The sequence below is a fragment of the Diadema setosum genome, chromosome 5 (assembly GCF_964275005.1).
Source record: "Diadema setosum chromosome 5, eeDiaSeto1, whole genome shotgun sequence".
Lineage (NCBI taxonomy): Eukaryota > Metazoa > Echinodermata > Echinoidea > Diadematoida > Diadematidae > Diadema > Diadema setosum.
In genome coordinates, this window is record NC_092689.1 from 43,687,358 (window position 1) to 43,706,720 (window position 19,363).

Genomic DNA, 19,363 nt, shown 5'->3' on the forward strand with positions numbered 1-19,363 from the left:
CATTCATGAAATGCAGCATCAGCAACGACCTCGACGGCTCTCAGGACGACCTTCTCTGGGAGGATGAGATGGGGGAGTCAGACGACAGCGGAGACAGCGACGACGACTTGGCCTACCACGATGACGAAAAGCTACGGCGTGTCTTCGAAGAAAGCAGCGACGAAGAGTTTGAGGGCTTTTAAAAGCCCTGTCACACCCCAACAGCCTTTTTTAAGGCCACACATATTCAAGAAAGAATAAGTTTATGAGTCAAAAGAAAGCATCACACTACACATTTCGTTTTTATTTTCAGTCAAATAACAATACACACACACAAACAAAAAATCGTTATAAATCCTTTTTTAAATTAATTTCTTTCCATCACAGGTTTTGGAGACTTACCGGTATTCAATATTTAACTCTTTCTCGCCAAAATTTAATATGACGCATCTTCATCAATTTCATTCAAATTCAGTTCACACCTTCAAGTCTAATTTTGCAGTTTCATTTCAGGGTCAACAATGAAAGTATTGTTTTTAGTTTGAGATTTTATTAACTTACAGTGCTAAATCCAAACACCTGCCCGACGCTTCAGAATATTACGCATTTCACTGGAATTCATTCACGTTCGTTTCACAACGTAAAATTTCTCTTTTTCATTTCTCTCTTTTCTCGTTTCTCGTTTCCACTTTTCTCAGTTCCATTCCCGGGATCCCCAAACGCTCGTGACATCAGCATTCTCAAACGTTCATGCGTCTCAGATTCAATCACATTCGAATCACAACATTCACTGACACTCCGGACATCGGCATTGTACATTCACACGTCCACACGATGTGGAATTTCCACACGCACATTTGCGTGCTTTTATTCTGTTTAGTCTTCCTTCCAGATAGGTTATCAATATGCTTTCAGATAAGCTAAAAGTTCTTATGATTTCATTTTTTTAAAAAGTGATTTAGCTCTGCATGGTTGAAGAGCATAATCCATTACATGATATGCATGTTGAAGATGCACCTCAATTTTCTGTTCTCTCAAAATCTCCAGGATTGCAGAGTTGATGATGAAGGCTTCTACACCAGTGATATCCAGGAGGAACTAAGAGGAAGAAATGTTCTCCATGATGCCAATGATACAGGTGATGCTTCAATTTCAGACAAGGCATGTTAACCCATGGAGAACAAGTCCCAAGTATACGAGGGCAGATGTCTGAGAGAAATGCATGTTGTAGCAAAATCAGTCCATCCTCAATGGGTTAATGTTAATCACCAAGAGTGATTCGGATGATGCTGATGATGACTATAATGACACTTAGGATGTTGATGATGAAGAAGAAAATGAAAATGAAGGTGGTAATGATGATGAGGAGGAAAGTGATGATGGTGAGGATGAGTATGTGACTTGGACAAATGGAACAAATGAATTGTTTTCATGCAACAAGCACTAGAGAAAAAAGTAGTTAAGGACTGTTGCTTCTTGCAAAATGTTTGTGAGATGGTCCAATCTCTTTGCAACTTTTGTTAAAATGGCATACTGTAAAAGTAGAAATGGCATACTGTAAAAGTAGAAATTTTCGTGCAAGTGATTTTTCGCCCTCAGCAGTTAAGATGAAATTTATGCGTTTTTGATTCCACGGAATCAAAACACTAAGTAGTAGTACATATAACAATTAAAAATATTGTGTTCTTTTCTCTTCATGCTGGATTCTGGTTGTGCCAAATGAGCAAAAAAATTCCACTTTTACAGTACGATATGATATCAGAGAATGAGCAATTGAATAAAATATTTGAAATATCAAAAGTTAATGATTTGTTTTTCTCTCCTTATTCCTCAGTGATTGGCATCCTGGAATCCACCAATCATTTGTTGCACAAGGAGGACTATGAACACAGCTACCCATATGACTGGCGGACCAAGAAACCAGTCATCGTCAGGGCTAGTAAACAATGGTTTATTGATACCTCGTCACTCAGGGATACTGCATCCGTAAGCTGCCTCAGTTCATCCATCAGTTATCCTAAATTAAAAGAAATATTAAAAAAATCATTTGTCATCACATACAGAACTGTTTGACAGCCTAATATCTTGTTTAGAATAATATTTATTTTTATTTGTTTGGTTCTTCTTCTTTTTTTTTTGAATATGTGGTTTGCACATCTTTACTACATATTGATGTAGTTGACAGCCTTATCATTTATAATTATTAACCCCTTAGACAGGGCTCGACACTAACGGTGACCCGGTGGCCCAGGGCCACCATAAACGCACGTCGGGCCACCAAAATTTCAGAAATGAAGAATTTGGTGGCCTGATCGGGCCACCATAAAAGGTCGGATGTTTGCCTTTGGGCCACCAAAAATAAAAGTTAGTGTGGAGCCCTGCCTTAGAGGATGGATTGGTTTTGCTACAACACACATATCTCATTGACACCTGCCCAAGTATTCTCAGGACTCGTCTTCAACGAGTTAAAATGTATGTTTCTGACCCACTACGTAAGCCACATATTGTATAACATTTAGTCATTGATGATAACCCTTTTGTGTTGAGACTTGATATTGCCATTCTATTCTGTTGGTTTTTTTTACCTGATAACTTTTGTTACATTTGATTATATAGAATAAGAATCTTTGTCATTGCGGTCATGATGTATCAGACCATGACCTGTCAGCATAATTCATTGAGAGGAACAATGATGGTTAGATGACTTTCAGAATGTGGCATTTTTAGGTCAGTGGAACCTGTGGATGTTTAAAACAGGCATTGTACATGGATCCAGGAGCCACTACCACTACACTTTATTCTGATGTGTGACTGTTTATACCAATCTCTCTGGTCCAGGCTTGTTTGGAAGAGGTAGACATGCGGCCATCCTATGGGAGATCCACCATGAGACACCAGCTGGCTGCTAGGACCTTTTGGTGTATATCTAGACAGAGGGTCTGGGGTGTGCCTATACCAGTCTTTTACAACAAGCACACCAATGAACCCATACTGACAGAGTGAGTACAGCCCATCCTAATAGAGGGCGGTATATGTGTATTGTCTTTCTGTAAGGTACCTCAAAAATTTGTGAAAGGTTTGTCTTTTTGATCTTATTATCACCCTTATCATACTAGTCATTGTCGCCGCCACTACCACCATCACAATCATCATCGTCATCATCATCAGCAACATCTTAATCGCCATCACCACCTTCATCATCAAAATTTGCATCATCAGTTTCATCATGTCAATCACTATCATTGGATAACAACTAAAGACAGGTTTGGCTGCACAGCTGATATGATGTGGCCTAATCATGACAGTGATCACCATCAGAATCACTTTATAGATTCAATAGTTTATTTATTTCCATCATCACAAAGAAAAGAAAAGAAAAGAAAAAGTTGACATAATCCAAAGTGATACAATTTTTTTTTCATTTCTCTTACACTCGTCCGATAAAGGATTTTTTCAATACAATATAAAGTATATTATACACGAATGATGTCGTAAAAAAGAAACAATGCACTTTGTCATGGCAACAAAAATAGTAAATAATCACAATGATGGAAAACAGTGTTCCAATCATAATCCTCTTTTTATGCCTCCGCCACGAAGTGGTGCCGGAGGCATTATGTTTTCGGGTTGTCCGTCCGTCCGTACGTACGTCCGTACGTCTGTACGTCCGTACGTCCGTACGCCTGTCCGTCCGTCCGCATTCATTTACGCGATAACTTGAGAAATATTGACTGGAATTTTACCAAACTTGGTCCAAGTATAAAGTATGATGGGGCAATTACTTGATTAGATTTTGGGTGAAATCGGCCAAAGGTCAAAGGTCAAGGTCAAATCATGAAATTGTATCCGTTTATGCGATAACTCAAGACTGGATTGAGCAAATTTCACCAAACTTTGTCTGAGGATGATGTATGATGGGACAATTACATGTTAGTTTTTTTAGTGAAATCGGACAGAGGTCAAAGGTCAAAGATCAAGGTCAAATCCTAAAATTTATCTGTTTACGTGATAACTCAAAACTAGATAAAGTAGCTTTCACCAAACTTGGTCCAAGGATGATGTATGATGGGGCAATTAGTTGAGGAGATTTTAGTGACATTGGCAAGAGGTCAAAGGTCAAAAGGTCAAGGTCAAATGCTAAAAATGTTGCTATTTCCCCCATATCTATGCAATGCCCGAAGGTATTTTATTGAAACTTAGTGTAGACATGTACTACTGCATAAAGATTCTCCAGAGAGAGTTTCATGTCATAAGGTCAAAGGTCAAAGGTTAGGTGAAAATGTTGCAATTTCACTTTTCTCGCAAATGGTTTAATGTATCTTCATAGAACTTGGTACATATGCATGTACTGACTGGCAGGGATTATCTAGGGAATTTAGGGGTCATGGGTCAGTATGTAGTCAGGGGTCAAAGGTCAAGGTCAACTCCTCAAAATTTTACTGTTTCCCTCATATACTTGTGTATATTCAATGCTTGCATTATTAGTTTTAAAACTTAATATATACATGTTGTATTACCTAATGGAGATTCTCCAGGAAATTTCCAGAGGTCAAAGTTTAAGGATCAAAGGTCAGGTTTAAATGAAAAAAAAAAATCTATTTTGTACTGTAATTACACTCTTTCTTCATACCTTGAAAAGTACTCAATGCATAAACTTATAACAGGGTCGGTCAGAAGTCAAGTAAAAATCCTCAATCCCCCAAATATGTGTACCTGCACTCTTAGACAATTATAGCAAACCCAGTTTGAGGAAAGTGAACATTCAATACATTTCTGACAAACCTGTCATATCAGTATTTTGCCAGTTATGTGAAACTGTCATCACACATTGTGAAGACATTGTACTATACACCTATTGGGAGAATCATGCATTATGGTGGAGGTATCAGTCGCCATAGTGACATTTCTAGTTTAAAATGTGATTTTCAAGGTATTGGTACACTTAAACATAAATGCACAGGAAGGATAGTACACTGTTAGCACAATTCCCGCCATGGTGTCAATCTTATGGTAGTGCTCTGATCCAGCACCTTACAATGCAGCACATCTATATGAAGGTCTTGGTTTCACTTTATTCAGACTTCGGGAATTTGTGATGATGCATGCAAAGGAAACAAGCCAAATAGCTCTAACACACACACACACACACACACACACAAATCCAACTCAACAAATTGTTGATGGTTTTGCAAGCTCTGTTTGATAGCCAACTGTATGTTTTCCATCTGAAGAGGGCTGCATACCTCTACAGAGTTCATAATAACAAGCAATGAGTCATTGAACTGTACATGTCTTTCAAGTATAGTTCAATGGTGTGATCTTGCTCCATTGGCTGGTTCAATCAAGTAGCATACTGTACACATGAATGTACATGGTATGCCATTTATACATGCATAAAATTTGCTATATATGAATGACCGCAGATCTGACACCATAACAGAATGCCTGATCACATTTATATATTCGTATATAATAAGATATATATTCACATACATTGTATATATTCATATATTCATATAATCATATATTCATATATTCATATATTCATTGATCATTTGTGATTATTTGTAATTATTTGTAATTATACAGTTACAGACAAGCCTGATTTCCCATAGACCATGTACAAAGTACAGCCGGGCCAAAGGCGGGGCCTAAGGCCGGACCCAAGGCCACGGGCCTTAGCCCGGAACCAGGGGCCCAGAGCCCAAGTGGGCCCAGGCCCAGGGGCCCATAGCCCAAGTGGGCCCAGGCCCAGTGGCCCACGGGGCTCACGGGGCCCAAGGCCGGGCCGAGGCCAGGAGCCTAAGTGCTGGCCCAAGGCAGGGGGCCCAGCCAGGGGCCACCAGACTGAGACCACTAAGAGTACCAGTCATGACTTGCTGTGATAATGATGTGACAGGCCTGTGCATACACATATTTACAATATGTAAATACACTGTACAGGGCTGTGCATATTATGTAAATACACTGTACACTAACTATACACAGTCATGACTTGCTGTGATAATGATGTGACAGGCCTGTGCATACACATATTATGTAAATACACTGTACACTAACTATACACAGCCCAGTCGCTGTATAAATCGCGACAGGGCTGCACCTGACCAGCCCACAACACAGAGCAAACACAAAGCAAATTTTACGATTGCATTTAGTTTTGATACTTGACATCATTTTTTGTCACCTCAAATGCATCAAAGACAATCTTTATTAATGAGACTTCATACCGTACCTGTTTTCCTGGGGTTATTTGTGGGAATTCTCCGATCTGGGTACTATTCGCAAATCTAACAACATGTGAAAATATCAACTCCTGATCATGTAACGTGCATGTGTACATTTCTGTGTTCACTGCTGTATTCCATGAACATGAATTCAACAACTACTGTTATATCCTGTAATATGAGCTGCCAGGACAAAACTCACATACGCTCTGATTCTGTATAGCAATCACTTTCAAAGCAATGTATTGATACATTTCTGCCAGCTAAAATTCTTAAATGTCGGTTCACCCATGTGAACGGGTACAGAAACTGAAGCCTAGATGGTGGGTTAGGCAGAATTGCTTCTGTCCTCACAGTCCCACTCGTATGTTTTCATGTTAGTCTAATGCTATTTTGTGGCAATAAGAGAGTGTGCCAAGCAGTTTGCCAAGCAGGGATTCAGCTGGATGTCGAAAGTGATTAGCCATTCTGATACTTAAATTTAACAATACCATTTAACAATTCCATACCACCTAAAACCCCAACCCTATCAAATTCTTTAGAATTTCTGCTATCAAAACAATGATAGGATAATCTGCAGATAAAGTAGATTTTTTCTGTCACAAATCTGCTGTTACTGTGTTATTACCTCCGCCCAGGGGGAAGGTTATGTTTTCGTTACCGTTGGTTTGTTTGTTTGTTTGTTTGTTTGTTTGTTAGTTAGTTAGTTTGTCTGTGTGTAAAATAACTCAAAAAGTAGGTAACGAATTTGGATGAAACTTGCAGGAAAGGTTTAGATTGATACAAGTAACAGATGATCAAATTTTGGTAGTGATCTGAGAATTTTGGAGGAATTTATGAAGGATTTTTGATATTTTGGCAGGTAGGGTCAATGAACTTGGGAGTTCAGGCTGCGCGTATTTGAGGTTTGCATGCGCGCACTAGTGCGTGCTCTAGTTTCTGCTAGGGCGAGGCGCGCCGTGCAGCTGAGGGTTTATGACGTAACAAAGGCTTCTATATTGGGAAATTGGGCGACTTTCAGCACACAATGCTATAAGTATGTATGGGTGGAAATCACTTCTATGGAAGAACAAGATCAGTGGTGGAAATGAGCTGCATGCTTGGCGGAGGTCTGCACTCTCAGAGTGCTTCTGTAGTTTTGAATGTCTTCCTCTGTGAAAAATGTGAAATCAATGAAAGGAAAAAATATGGTACCTGGTAAATATTAATAGCTGTGCACATTATTCACACATGTACTATACCATGTATGACAGTAGCATATATTCACTCACAAAAAAACACTGATACATGTAAAGGAGTTAAAGAATCAGCGACATAGTTTTACAAGATGTATTGCAGAGTTCAATTAGTATTAGTATTAGTATTAGTATTATTAGTAGTAGTAGTAGTAGTAGTAGTAATAGTAGTAGAAGTAGCAATGATAATAATAATGATAATAGTGGCTACTTGTATAGCGCACAGGTCCGCTTTTTAGTGCTCATGGCGCTTCATAAATGAAAAGATAGATATAACACATGTTCAAGCATAACAACAGAGAAGAAATGGCAAACAACAACAAACACATACCAGATAAAGAATACAGTTGTTCCAAACATTATAGACTGCAATTATAGTCCTCAGTGTGAGAGGAATAGGTAATGTTTTGAAGTTTGGATTTGAATGTTTCTGTAGATGACAATTATAGCTGTACACACAGAGAAAATGTTCCAGTTAAAGAGGAACGTAGTCATACAAAGTGTATGTATTTCACATTTTTCAGTATTTTCAATCTTTCATATCCATATGCAATGGGCATAATGGACTCATTTGCATATCATTTGCATAGTATGCTATCATGGGGTGTGAAAGTATGCTGAGTGTTGACATATAGGTCATCCACTCATTGTATCCCCCGAACAGAGTTCGGAGGATACTATGGATTTGGCCTCGTTGCGCCGCGTCCGCCGCAGAGATTTTCTTGTGAGCACTCTACTGGCTGCAGTTCTTCTTAGATCATCTTCAAATTTGGCATGAAGGTGTGTTATGGTAAAACGAAGAAGTCTATTGTTTTTTGTGATGGTGCCCTCGCTTGTTCCGTCTTTATACATGAAAAAGTAAATTTAACAGGGTCTGTTTGTGTGTGCGACGCTGGCCTTGCTTCGTGACCAATTTTTTTTATGCCTCCGCCAACGAAGTGGCCGGAGGCATTATGTTTTCGGGTCGTCTGTCCGTCCGTACGTACGTCCGTCCCATTTTGTTTTTGTTGATATCTCAAGAACCATGAGGTGGTTTTACATCAAACTTGGTATGAGGGTATATCCTGGGGGGATAATACTTTGTTTGGATTTTAGGGTCACGGGGTCGAAGGTCAAAGGTCACAGGTTATTTTGTGAAAAAAAAAGTTGAAAATTCATGTTTTTCTCCATATCTCGCAAATGGTTCAAGGTATCTTCATGGAACTTAGTATGCTTGTTCCAATGGGCAGGATTATCTAGGGAAGTTGGGGGTCATGGTTCAAAGGTCAGGGGGTCAAAGGTCAAGGTCAACTCCTCAAAATATCACTACTTTCCTTATGCTTATGCAATGCCTGAAGGTTTTTTTTTTTTTTAAACTTGATGTATGCATGTATTACCCGATATATATTCTGTGGGAAGTTTCTTGCCAAAAGGTCAAAGGTCAAGTGAAAGTGTTGAATTGCACTTTTTCCTCCATATCTCAAAAGTAACTCGAGGTATCATCATGAAACTTACATATTTATGCATGTTCAACCTAACAGTGATTCTCTTTGGAACTGTGAGGTCAAAGGTCAAAGGCCAGGTTTAGATAATGCTATTTTCCCATTTGATACTGAAATTATACTTTTTCTCAATACCTTGAAAATTACTCAATGCATAAACTTATAAAAGGGTCAAAAGTCAAGTAAAAATCATCAGTTCCCCAAATACCTGCACTCTGACATTTTTAATCATTCATCCAATTGAACCTAGTTCTAGGAAAGTGAACATTCAGCACATTTGTGGCAAACCTGTCATTTTAATATTTTGCCAATTGTGTGAAACTGTCATCACACATTGTCAAGACATTGTACTATAGACCTATTAGGAGAACCATGCATTATGGCGGAGGCATATCAGTCGCCGTAGCGATATATCTAGTTCTCCATACATCACAGTGAGTCGGTGAGTCATGTGACTGAGCTGGTGAGGCATCATGGGAGTGACTGTTGGTGGACACTAGAGAAAAGCAAATTGCTTCCTCAGAGCATCATGGAGAAGGTATGTATGGGGTTAACGTTTGACCCTTTGTGTGCTTTTAGCATTGATTGACACGGAAAACCCCAAAGTGCAGCACATACTTTCCAAAGTTCAGCACATACTTTCCAAAGTTCCTGGCTTGAATGGGTTGAGCACAGTGTCACACCAACTCTACTAAACTGGTTAGCATTGAAATATCAAACTATTGATCTCGTAGGTCCATGATCTGACACAAGTCCGTAACGCAAACTGAAATTTGTTAGATGCAACAAACAAACACAAACAAAGAAGAAAAATATTTAGAAGAGAGACTAGAATCTTTGTAGTAAATAAAGAGAATTTAAGTTGTGTATTCCTTAATTTGCTCTTTATGTCTTTTTCTCTTATGTCTGTGTTTTTCATTTGACTGTCTTATACCTGAGAACTAAACCATTTCTCCCTCTCTCTTCCATTCATCCATGTGGGATGTCAATCTCTATATTAGTGTGGCCTCCAGCTAGAAGACATTGAAGTTGGTCAAGATATCTTGGACATTTGGTTTGACAGTGGCTCCTCCTGGTCTCATGTGTTAGAGGGTAAAATTTTCTTCCCCTTTTTTTTTTTGGGGGGGGGGGGAGGGGCAAGATGTTTCAACTTATGTTTGTGATTTTACATCTGCAAACCATGTTTTTCTGAATGACAAAAAAAAGTGGTATTATTATTTGTGTGAGAAAACAAAATGTATGCATTAATTGATCATTGGAGAAACCTTCCTATACTGTGATATATGCTGGTTTCTTGGTCAGTCCTTCGAGGTACTGAGCCCTTGCAGTGATCCACAGTCCTGCTGTCATGCACCTGCAATGATGATACAGCTGAAACATATCTTGTTAAATGCTCCACATCTGCCTCATGTACAACATGATTAAAATATGCTTTTTCCACAATGTTGCGTGGAGATTTAGAATATGTCTATCTCAAAGACTGTGGAGAAATATTATTTTTTAGGTATGCAATTAACTGGGTCAGGGATACTTTTATTTTTTGGTTTGACCAGATTGTTATATGATGATGATGACTAGCAGCAAAGGGTAGAGTTACTGTCTGGTGGTAGAAACCCATACATGCTAGACTTGAAAGGGTTGCTATATCACCCTCAAGTTAGCAGTAATTTTTTTTACCTTCCTCTGCTTGATATATAATCTACCAGATTGTGGGAAGCAGGCAGATGTGTACCTAGAGGGCGAGGACCAGTATGGGGCGTGGTTCCAGACCAGTCTTCTTACCAGTGTAGCTGCCAGAGGGACAGCCCCTTACAGGTGGGTGGGGAAAGTATAAACACCTTAGTAGCTGTGAGCTAACTTTATTTGACTAGGTTAATAGAAAAAGACAGTGTTCGATTTTGAGGTATCTATGCAGCTTTGACCACCTCTTGTTTCAACTAGATGTTTCTTTTCTTTTCTTTTTGTCCCTTCCCATTGTGACCCTGCATCACAAAACGCACAGAAAGTCGCCAGACATGAAATTGTAGTTAAGAGCGTAATCTCAAAGAGCAGACTTTAAGCTTTAAAATGATGTATAAATCAAATCAAATGGACTCTCCTAACCTATCTAAATATTGGAAAGAAAACACACACTCAGGAGTGTGAACTGAGAAAAGAGGCTCTGAAGTGCAGCGTTCATTCAAGCGCTAAATCTTTACCAAGCCGCGCTGACCGTGCAACGAATGGGACAAAAAACAGGATGTAAACCACCAGAGTAACAACAATGAAGGGATTATCAGATTGAACTGAAATTGAGCGTGCCTTATAAACACATTCTGTTCATAATTGATGCTAACTTTCAAAGCAGTAGCATCATCCTTTCAAAAGTTATTAGAGTTGAAAGTGAAGAGTGTGTACAAGGTTTTTAAGAAATGAAAAGGGGACTCTAAAAACACACCTAATCACACTATTCTGCAGAAAAATGTTCAAGATAAACTGCTAAAAAACAGACTTTCCTGCCCGTTTTATGATCCCAAATTTTAGCATAATGTAGAAGAAGACTTGCTCTTTCAGAAAATATGAAAAGGTTAAGATCGGTTACGTTGACCCATTTCACCTATTTTCAGTCCTCGCACAAAATCAGTGTGTGCGACTTTTTGTTCGTTTTGTGGTGCACGGTCACAATTACAAAATAGATATCTGTAAGATGATTTGTAATGTTCTTTTTCTTTTCTTTCCTATAAATGGGTGTACATATCAATAGCTTTTTGTGAATAGCTCTGTATATTTAGTTAATTTGAGGTAACATTTATTTTATTTTGTGTTGTATCAGAAATACAGATGAATATAAGAATAAATAAAATAAATGCCAACATCCTCAAAGCATTTGATTGTAATCTAGTGAACATTAACAGCTGTGATTCATTTTGTTTTCAAAATTCATCTTGAGAAGCATAAAGCATTTTATATTAACCTGAAAAAGTGAGGCAGCAATTCAGTATTCATTATCTCAGTAAAGTACAAGTTGAATATGAGTGACAGTGTTTTTTTTTTTTTTTTTTTTTTTGTTATTGCTCTAAAGATAAAGATACAGTTTATTATGGTTGTATCACCATACCTTTTCATCTTCCAGGGCAGTGCTGGTCCATGGATTTGCTCTGGATGCCGAGGGTCGCAAGATGTCCAAATCTCTGGGCAATGTTGTAGACCCTGACATCATTGTGAGTGGAGGAAAGGTACGTGTGCTTTCTAGTTAATGTTAACACAGGTGAATTCAAAAGATGTATACAAGCTGTGGTCACACTGGCAAAAAATTGCGAAGTCTTCGCGATCTTTGGTTGTGCGTTCCCACTGGCAGCCAAACTTCTCGATCTTGAAGTTCTTGAAGTTTGGGTCATTTGTGTGCATGCCAAAGAAAGAAGAAAGAGTATGTTGTCTGGCAGCTAATGATTGTGACGTAACAATGCACACCTGTACATCGCAATGACAGTGCACTTTGCAGGCACCACCCCCAGGTGGTGGACTGGTCATGTGACAAACTTCGTGAAGTTTTAGTTGCAAGCATTCACACTGTCAAAAGATCAAGAGAATTGGCAGGGGCCCCAGAAACTTCCCTAGTTTGAGTGGGAAGTTTCAGGAGAAGTTTCACTGGAAGTTTGTTGTCACACTGGCAAAACTTTAAGATCATTAAAGATCATGACCTTAGACTTTGCAATCTTTAGCCAATGTGACTGCAGCTTGTGTGAAGCTTTTGTTCACTTAGGGTCCATTATTTTTGAAATCATGATGGTAGTTCACATAGTTTGATATTGCTTTTTCTGAATGGACGTGGAATGTCTTACATGAAGGATGCTTTGCAAAGAATTTCTTTTTGATGGGAAGATCTTGAGACAAACAGAAGTATTCTGTTGATAATTACTGTTCTCACACACAACATCTAAACTTCAGCTTTAGGAATGTCTTTGGATTATTGACCGTGTTCTTCAACAGGAGAATTAAAACATTAATCAGAAGAAGAGTTAACATATTTAGAAACTGTCTTTTGTGCCATACAATTTGTAGTTGCTGAATTAGCATATTTATTTACATTCTTACACTCTTTTCATAATTGGTTGTCCCAGATTCATATGAGGCAATCCTTACTTCTTGTGCCCATAAAATTTTGTGCATATCAGTTACTTTTCTTCAAGATAAATTCCCCCATGCTTTCCCTGGATATTTCTCCTCTTCAGGACAAGAAAAAAGAACCTGCATACGGTGCAGATGTTTTGCGATGGCGCATGGCTGATTCTGAATGGTCCAATCGTATCCACGTCAGCCAGGAGCTCTTTGCCATGACCAATCAAACTGTCCTCAAACTGCGCAACACATTCCGCTACTTCCTGGGAAACCTGTATGACTTCGACCCCAGTCTGGAGCTCCGTGATCACGGTGAACTTCGACCCCTTGATCGCTATCTGCTTCATCAGCTGTTTGAGTACGGGGGTCATGTGACCAAGGCCTACGAGGAATATGAGTTCAGTGAGGTGACAAGGATGGCAACAGACCTCGTTCACAACAAGATCTCATCATTCTACTTAGAGACTGTCAAAGATAGGTGAGGCGACCCTCCCTTGATTGAACTGACCTGCTATGGACATCCTTGTAATGTTTTTAAAGAAACAGCAGTTGATTCTTTCTTTCTGTGGATAAAGTGACAAATATCTCTTTGATTTTCAATTAACTGCTATGATTCAGAATTGGAAAACTGAGTGACGTGATCATTGTCAAGTTAACATCATAATGTATGATATCATTGCAAGAATATTGCAAAATTGTATCTCCATTTATAAAAATAAAATGCTCTGTGTATGCATATGTATTTCCAAGCTTTCTTGATACTTGAATCAGTCGGGATGAACAAATTGTGTTTTTTTTCCTTTTCAGGGATATTTGCTATTTATTACAAGCTTGGAAGTTGGATGAGATTTCCAATATGAATACCTGAGATGTATAAAAGATTTATCAAATGCTAGTTTTCCATATAAAAATTGTAGTTTATACAAGATAGAGATAATTTTTTTTAGAAAAAAATGTCCACTTACAATGCTCTTTCTATTTACATCAAATCATAACTATTTGTAAGTAAAATAAAATGCATTATCACATCCTTGATTGTAAATATTAAGGTTTTCTCATAATAAAGATTGCTTTGGAATGACAGAAATGAGTAAAGGATTGGATTTATGTTGCTTTTTTTTTTGGTTTAAAGTGAACAAAGTTATGACAATGTACATCTATATATGAAAATTGCTAGTAAGTGTACATGTTTTAAGTAAACACTATGATTTCATGTGCAAACCAAAGTGTAGAGATATTTGAGGGTGAAAGTGAGCTCTTTCAATATCATCCAAATAGTACACGAGGAAGTTTTTGAAGTCATTGTATGTTGTGTGATATCCTCCTGATGTGTGGACAGGTTGTACAGTGAGCGAGCAGACAGCGAGGGGAGGCGTTCCTGTCAGACTGTGCTGCATCACATGTTAGAGGTCATGGCCAGGTCACTGGCTCCCATAGTGCCACACCTAGCAGAGGAAGTCTATCTACACTACTCACAGCAGCATGGAGGTGAGATGGAGACCAAGGAAGATTTTCACTTGGACAGCCTTTTCCTTTTTATTTCTAATAACCTGTTGAAGACGAGACCTGAGTATACTCGGGCAGGTGTCTATGGGAAATGCTTGTCATAGCAAAATCAGTCCATCCTCAACGGGTTAACCCGTTTTATAGGACAGGCTGATTTTGCTCCAACGTGCATTTCCTATAGACACTTGCCCTAGTATACTCGGGTCTCGTCTTAAACGGGTTAACACTTTATACTGGTACTATACTTTGTTCACTGAATGGCACACATGCTGGAGTGCTTTCTTTGCCGATTTTAATAGCTCTGACGTCTAGAAACTAAACTGTCGGTGAAATTGTTGGTGAATAGAGCTTATGTAATCCCCCAATCCTTACTGTGTCACCATGGCCTGAAGGTTGGACTGAGGCACATTGGTTCACTTGAGTGGGTTTGCTAACTTTACAACTTGGTCAAGTTGTAGTTGGATTGCCTTACATGTATTGTCAGAGACTCCAACCCCAATCACCTTCTGATCTGGAGATTATCCCGCCTGAAACCCTTAGCAAATGGGAGACTTCAACTTGACTTCAACTTGAAGATTCTAGATGCTCTCTCGTGCTATCTAAGGCTTATTTTTCATCGTACAATCAGCTGACAATGGCAATATGTAAGAAATCATTTCAAGCGGGAGACACAGAGCCAGGGCGGGAGAAATTAAATCTCAAGCGGGAGAACAGGAGATTTTGCAAAAATGGGCTTTCGGCGGGAGATCTCTCGTTGAAATTGGGAGAGTTGGAGTCTCTGCATGTATAGCACTGATGTAAAGCTTGGCTGGGTAGGCTAAACACCTTGGCATGTAAAGGGTTAATTGCCTCCTCTTGCTAAGCTTTCTTACCATTTCCTTTCTCATCATATGTGTTTGTGTGTTTGCTAAGACATTTTGTTGTTTAGGTAGGGGTCTATGGAAACGCAGTTATCTATTGAATACTGTATTTTGACGACCTAATCTTGGGATATGGCACTATTATTTATTGATTATGATCTAATGGCATGATTTTAAAGAAATAAAACCCAACTATGTGATCAGTAGCACTCTGTCAGAAATTGGTATACTCTATCTAATAATCCCAGAGATCAGGTCTTGCATTTGCAGTATTTTGGTCCTGTGTGCATTTCATGATAATTATGTCTCCCTGACACAAGTGCATATATTCAAAATGTATACCAAGTGCTTTATTTCATAATAATTATGTCTCCCTGACGTCAGTGCACATATTCAAAATGTATACCACATTCTTTGTTATATCATCTCTTTGTCTTGTTTGGTATTGTTGGTATTTGGTATTGTGTGTGTGTGTGTGTTCTGCGCAACATGATTGTAGTGGTCCACTAGCAGAGGTACATAGTTGATTTGTTGATGTTAAGATTGTTTTCTGTCTTTGCTATGCTCTACCAGAGACGAGGAGTGTGTTTAAGGAAGGCTGGTTTTTATGTGACCCAGACTGGCATCAGCCAAGACTTGCCCAGCAGTGGGACGCCCTCGCTGTCCTACGGGAGACATTCCATGGTGCCATCCATGCCCCTAAAAGCCGAGAGTATGATGTGACCCTGTGTACTCAAGACCTCCCTCTTCTCAGCCTTTTACAGGTCAGATTTGCAGTTGATAATGATATTACTACCTCCGCCAAGGGTAGAGGTTATGTTGTCTTTGGCATTTTTTTGTTGGTTTGTCCGAGTGCAAAATGACTCAAAAAGTTGTGAACGGATTTGGATGCAACTTACAGGAAAGGTTGAGAGTGACGCAAGTGGCAGATGATTAAATTTTGGTAGTGATCTTGCAATTTTGTGGATTTTATGAAGGATTTTCGATATTTTGGCAGGTCGGGCCAGTGAACTTGGAAGTTCAAGCTGCGCATTTTTGAAGTTTGCATATGCTCCCTGAAGTGCATGCACTAGTTTCTGCTAGGGCAAGGGGTATAAAAATAAACAAATTATGTCACATGTGTTATATTCCAGTTAAATAGTTTTGTTATACTGGCAGTAATGTAGAGTTCCTGTCACACACGCCCTAAAGGTGAGCTTCGATGTGTCTATACTGTATGTTTGTCACAATATCTACCTATGAATTGGAATTACATACTTGGGTTTCTCAGTGTTACATCCATGGTTTCTGTTTCCTGCTGTATAGAGTCTACAAGAAGATGAGACCAGCTGTGAATCCGATCTCTGTGAGTTCTTGATGTCTTCTTTTACCTCGGTTACCATGGAAATACCATCTGAGACCAACAACTCTTCAGCTTGCCAGATTGTGGAGGCAAATCTTACACTGCCCAGTAAAGGTAACTTTGACTCACTGCTTGATTTTCAGTCTTCTGGTTTCAAGGTTTTCAGAAATGTGCCAACATTCAACCTTTCCAAAGCTGTAATGTTGATGTAATTTTTATTTACTGTAGAAGAAAACCAAACAAAGTCATTATAATTCACTCTGCATATCATCTCTAAGGAATACCTTGTATCTTCAGTGTTTGAATCTTATGCTCTTTCCTTTTCATACCTCAGTTATTTCCCAGTTTACTAGCAGCAACAATGACAAAATAAAATGATCTGGACAAATTGTCCTGCTCATTTCTTTGATTGCTGAACCAGTTAAGTAGATGATGATACATGTATTTGTGTCTGTTTCTTTGCAGAAAATTCCACAGAAGCAGTGTCTTGTAGACTTGTGATACAGCCTGCAGCTCACTTCCGATGTGTACGGTGTAGGAAGCACACATCACGTGAAGCAAACCAGCTGTGTGTACGCTGCATGGATGCACTATCAGACGGCTGGGAATGAAACTACGCATGCAATATTTGTCCCAGTCTATTGGGAAAGGAAAAGTAATGTTATTGACAGATGGAACATGTGTTATGTAAAGAGGATTATCTTCATGTTTTCAGGACATGTTGACTGACTGAATGGTTTTGTGTTATGACAAGAGGTTATGAACAAGTTTTACATTTGTTTCCAACACGTAGACAGAGTGATTTTCTGTAAATGGGGAGTTTCAATGCAAAAACAGATGAATGCCAGCTCATTTTTTTTGAAACCACACTTGTCATCTCACAGAGAAAAATCAAATGTGGTCAGTGATACCACTCTTGTCACATGACAAAATATTTCTGAAGATGCTAGTAAAATCATCATATATATGGTGTATTTTGATTATTTCTTTGTTTTTTGGCGGCTTTAATCTCATAAATCTGTAGGTGATAAAAATGGTTTGTATTGGTTTTACATTTGAACTCTTCAAGTGTTCATGATGATGTGTAAGTTTGTTTTGGTACTCCTCTACTTGGCAGTGAACCTAAAGGATCAAGGGTCAAGTTTGACAAGAAACCACCCATAAATCATTTTCCCCACATGCCATGTGTCAACCCATCACTACTAATTATGGTAGTTCTCCATAGAGTGAACACATGAGACACCTGGTTCTGGTGAGCTATGGGTCGATGTCCTGTAAATTGACTGACCTGTTGGTTCGTTGAGATAAGTGCAAGACTTCCTGTACAGTACTGAAAACTGATTTGTCTTTCCCGTGCATTTCATGTTCATGTGTTTGAGCAACTTGATAATGACGCGTTGTCATTGATGATGATGATGGCTTGTGTTACTTCTATGTCCCCGATTCTATGCACATATATTTGTCCAGAGACTGAAACACCTTTAGCAGAAATTGATAATGAAGTCAATGCATAGTACTTCAACCTTCAAGTTTGGCAAGAGCCAGGTTGACAACGTTTATGCCATTCAGGGCTTTTTCTAATAATGTGCCCATGCTATATGAATATTCATAATTAATACAATAATCTTTCTTATCAAGTTTTGCAATTCTACTTTAATTGAATGATACAATTAAAAATTGTGATTGCCTTAAATGTTCCATCTGAAAAGAACTCATTCATATTTGGCACAAATAGATGTGAAGATTACATATGTACCTGCAAGTCCATGTAAGCTATAGACCATTGTATAGTCAAGGGAAACAAATACAGGCTTGTATCTCCTTTTGAAAAGTCAACTTTGTAAGCGAAGCTTATGTTGTGTAGACTGTAATGGCACAAATCTATTGTTTTTGTTTTGTTTTTATTTTTCCATGGGGCTCTTTTTATATATATGCAATTAAGATGTGCATGTGTGTTCTGTTTTTCCCTTTGATTCCTGTGTACGATATTCAAAGTCCTCAACACCAGCGGCTCTCTCTTATGATACACGTACTGTAGTTTGGAGACATTCAAGTCAGAAACAAAAAAGAAAGAAAGAAGAGAAATAAGTCTTGAAAAATCATAGACATTTAGGAACATTTTATTTCATTTTTTTTTATGTTCAAAGTTCTGAAGGATTGACAGAAACAGCAATATTTTCTTTTCCAATAAATATGTCTTACTTTAAAACGTATGTAATACAACAATATATCATCCATGTAAAATTATGTGTGAAATGTACAATATACATAATAAACATTGATTAAAGATCAATCATGCAAGACACTGGTTTACTTTTAATAAAAACGCCTTGGATGGAGACCAAGGGAGTCAATTGCACTGAAAACTTGTCTTGGTTTGGTCTTAGTGAAGCACGTTCTCTCAGAAACTCTTAGGCATGCATTTTCTGAAATGATTAAAAAGTGCAGCTTGTGAACACAAACATTCTCATCGGCACGAAATGCATGAAAACAGGTCATTTGACACATCTTTGGGTGCCATGCAGACATCTCATGGTAAGTTAGAGAGTGCCCTAAACCTGCTAGGGCTAGCTGAAATTATAGTTTAAAATGTTTAAATCCACTCATCCAAGAAGAGCAGAGGTAAAGTGAAATA

General features: G+C 38.5%; 1 protein-coding gene across 1 annotated transcript in view; it reads left to right on the forward strand.

Moving 5' to 3' along the window:
* Nucleotides 1-19,088, forward strand: part of LOC140228731 (isoleucine--tRNA ligase, mitochondrial-like) — a 34,867-nt gene extending 15,779 nt beyond the window's left edge. The window contains exons 10-21 of the mRNA XM_072309013.1: nucleotides 1,027-1,117; nucleotides 1,814-1,965; nucleotides 2,818-2,978; nucleotides 9,358-9,460; nucleotides 9,924-10,014; nucleotides 10,629-10,737; nucleotides 12,035-12,137; nucleotides 13,134-13,498; nucleotides 14,360-14,508; nucleotides 15,960-16,150; nucleotides 16,692-16,842; nucleotides 17,194-19,088. Coding sequence (XP_072165114.1) covers nucleotides 1,027-1,117; nucleotides 1,814-1,965; nucleotides 2,818-2,978; nucleotides 9,358-9,460; nucleotides 9,924-10,014; nucleotides 10,629-10,737; nucleotides 12,035-12,137; nucleotides 13,134-13,498; nucleotides 14,360-14,508; nucleotides 15,960-16,150; nucleotides 16,692-16,842; nucleotides 17,194-17,339 — 1,812 coding nt within the window. The 3' untranslated portion in view covers nucleotides 17,340-19,088. The remainder of the gene's footprint in view (nucleotides 1-1,026; nucleotides 1,118-1,813; nucleotides 1,966-2,817; nucleotides 2,979-9,357; nucleotides 9,461-9,923; nucleotides 10,015-10,628; nucleotides 10,738-12,034; nucleotides 12,138-13,133; nucleotides 13,499-14,359; nucleotides 14,509-15,959; nucleotides 16,151-16,691; nucleotides 16,843-17,193) is intronic.
* Nucleotides 19,089-19,363: the final 275 nt, after the last annotated feature.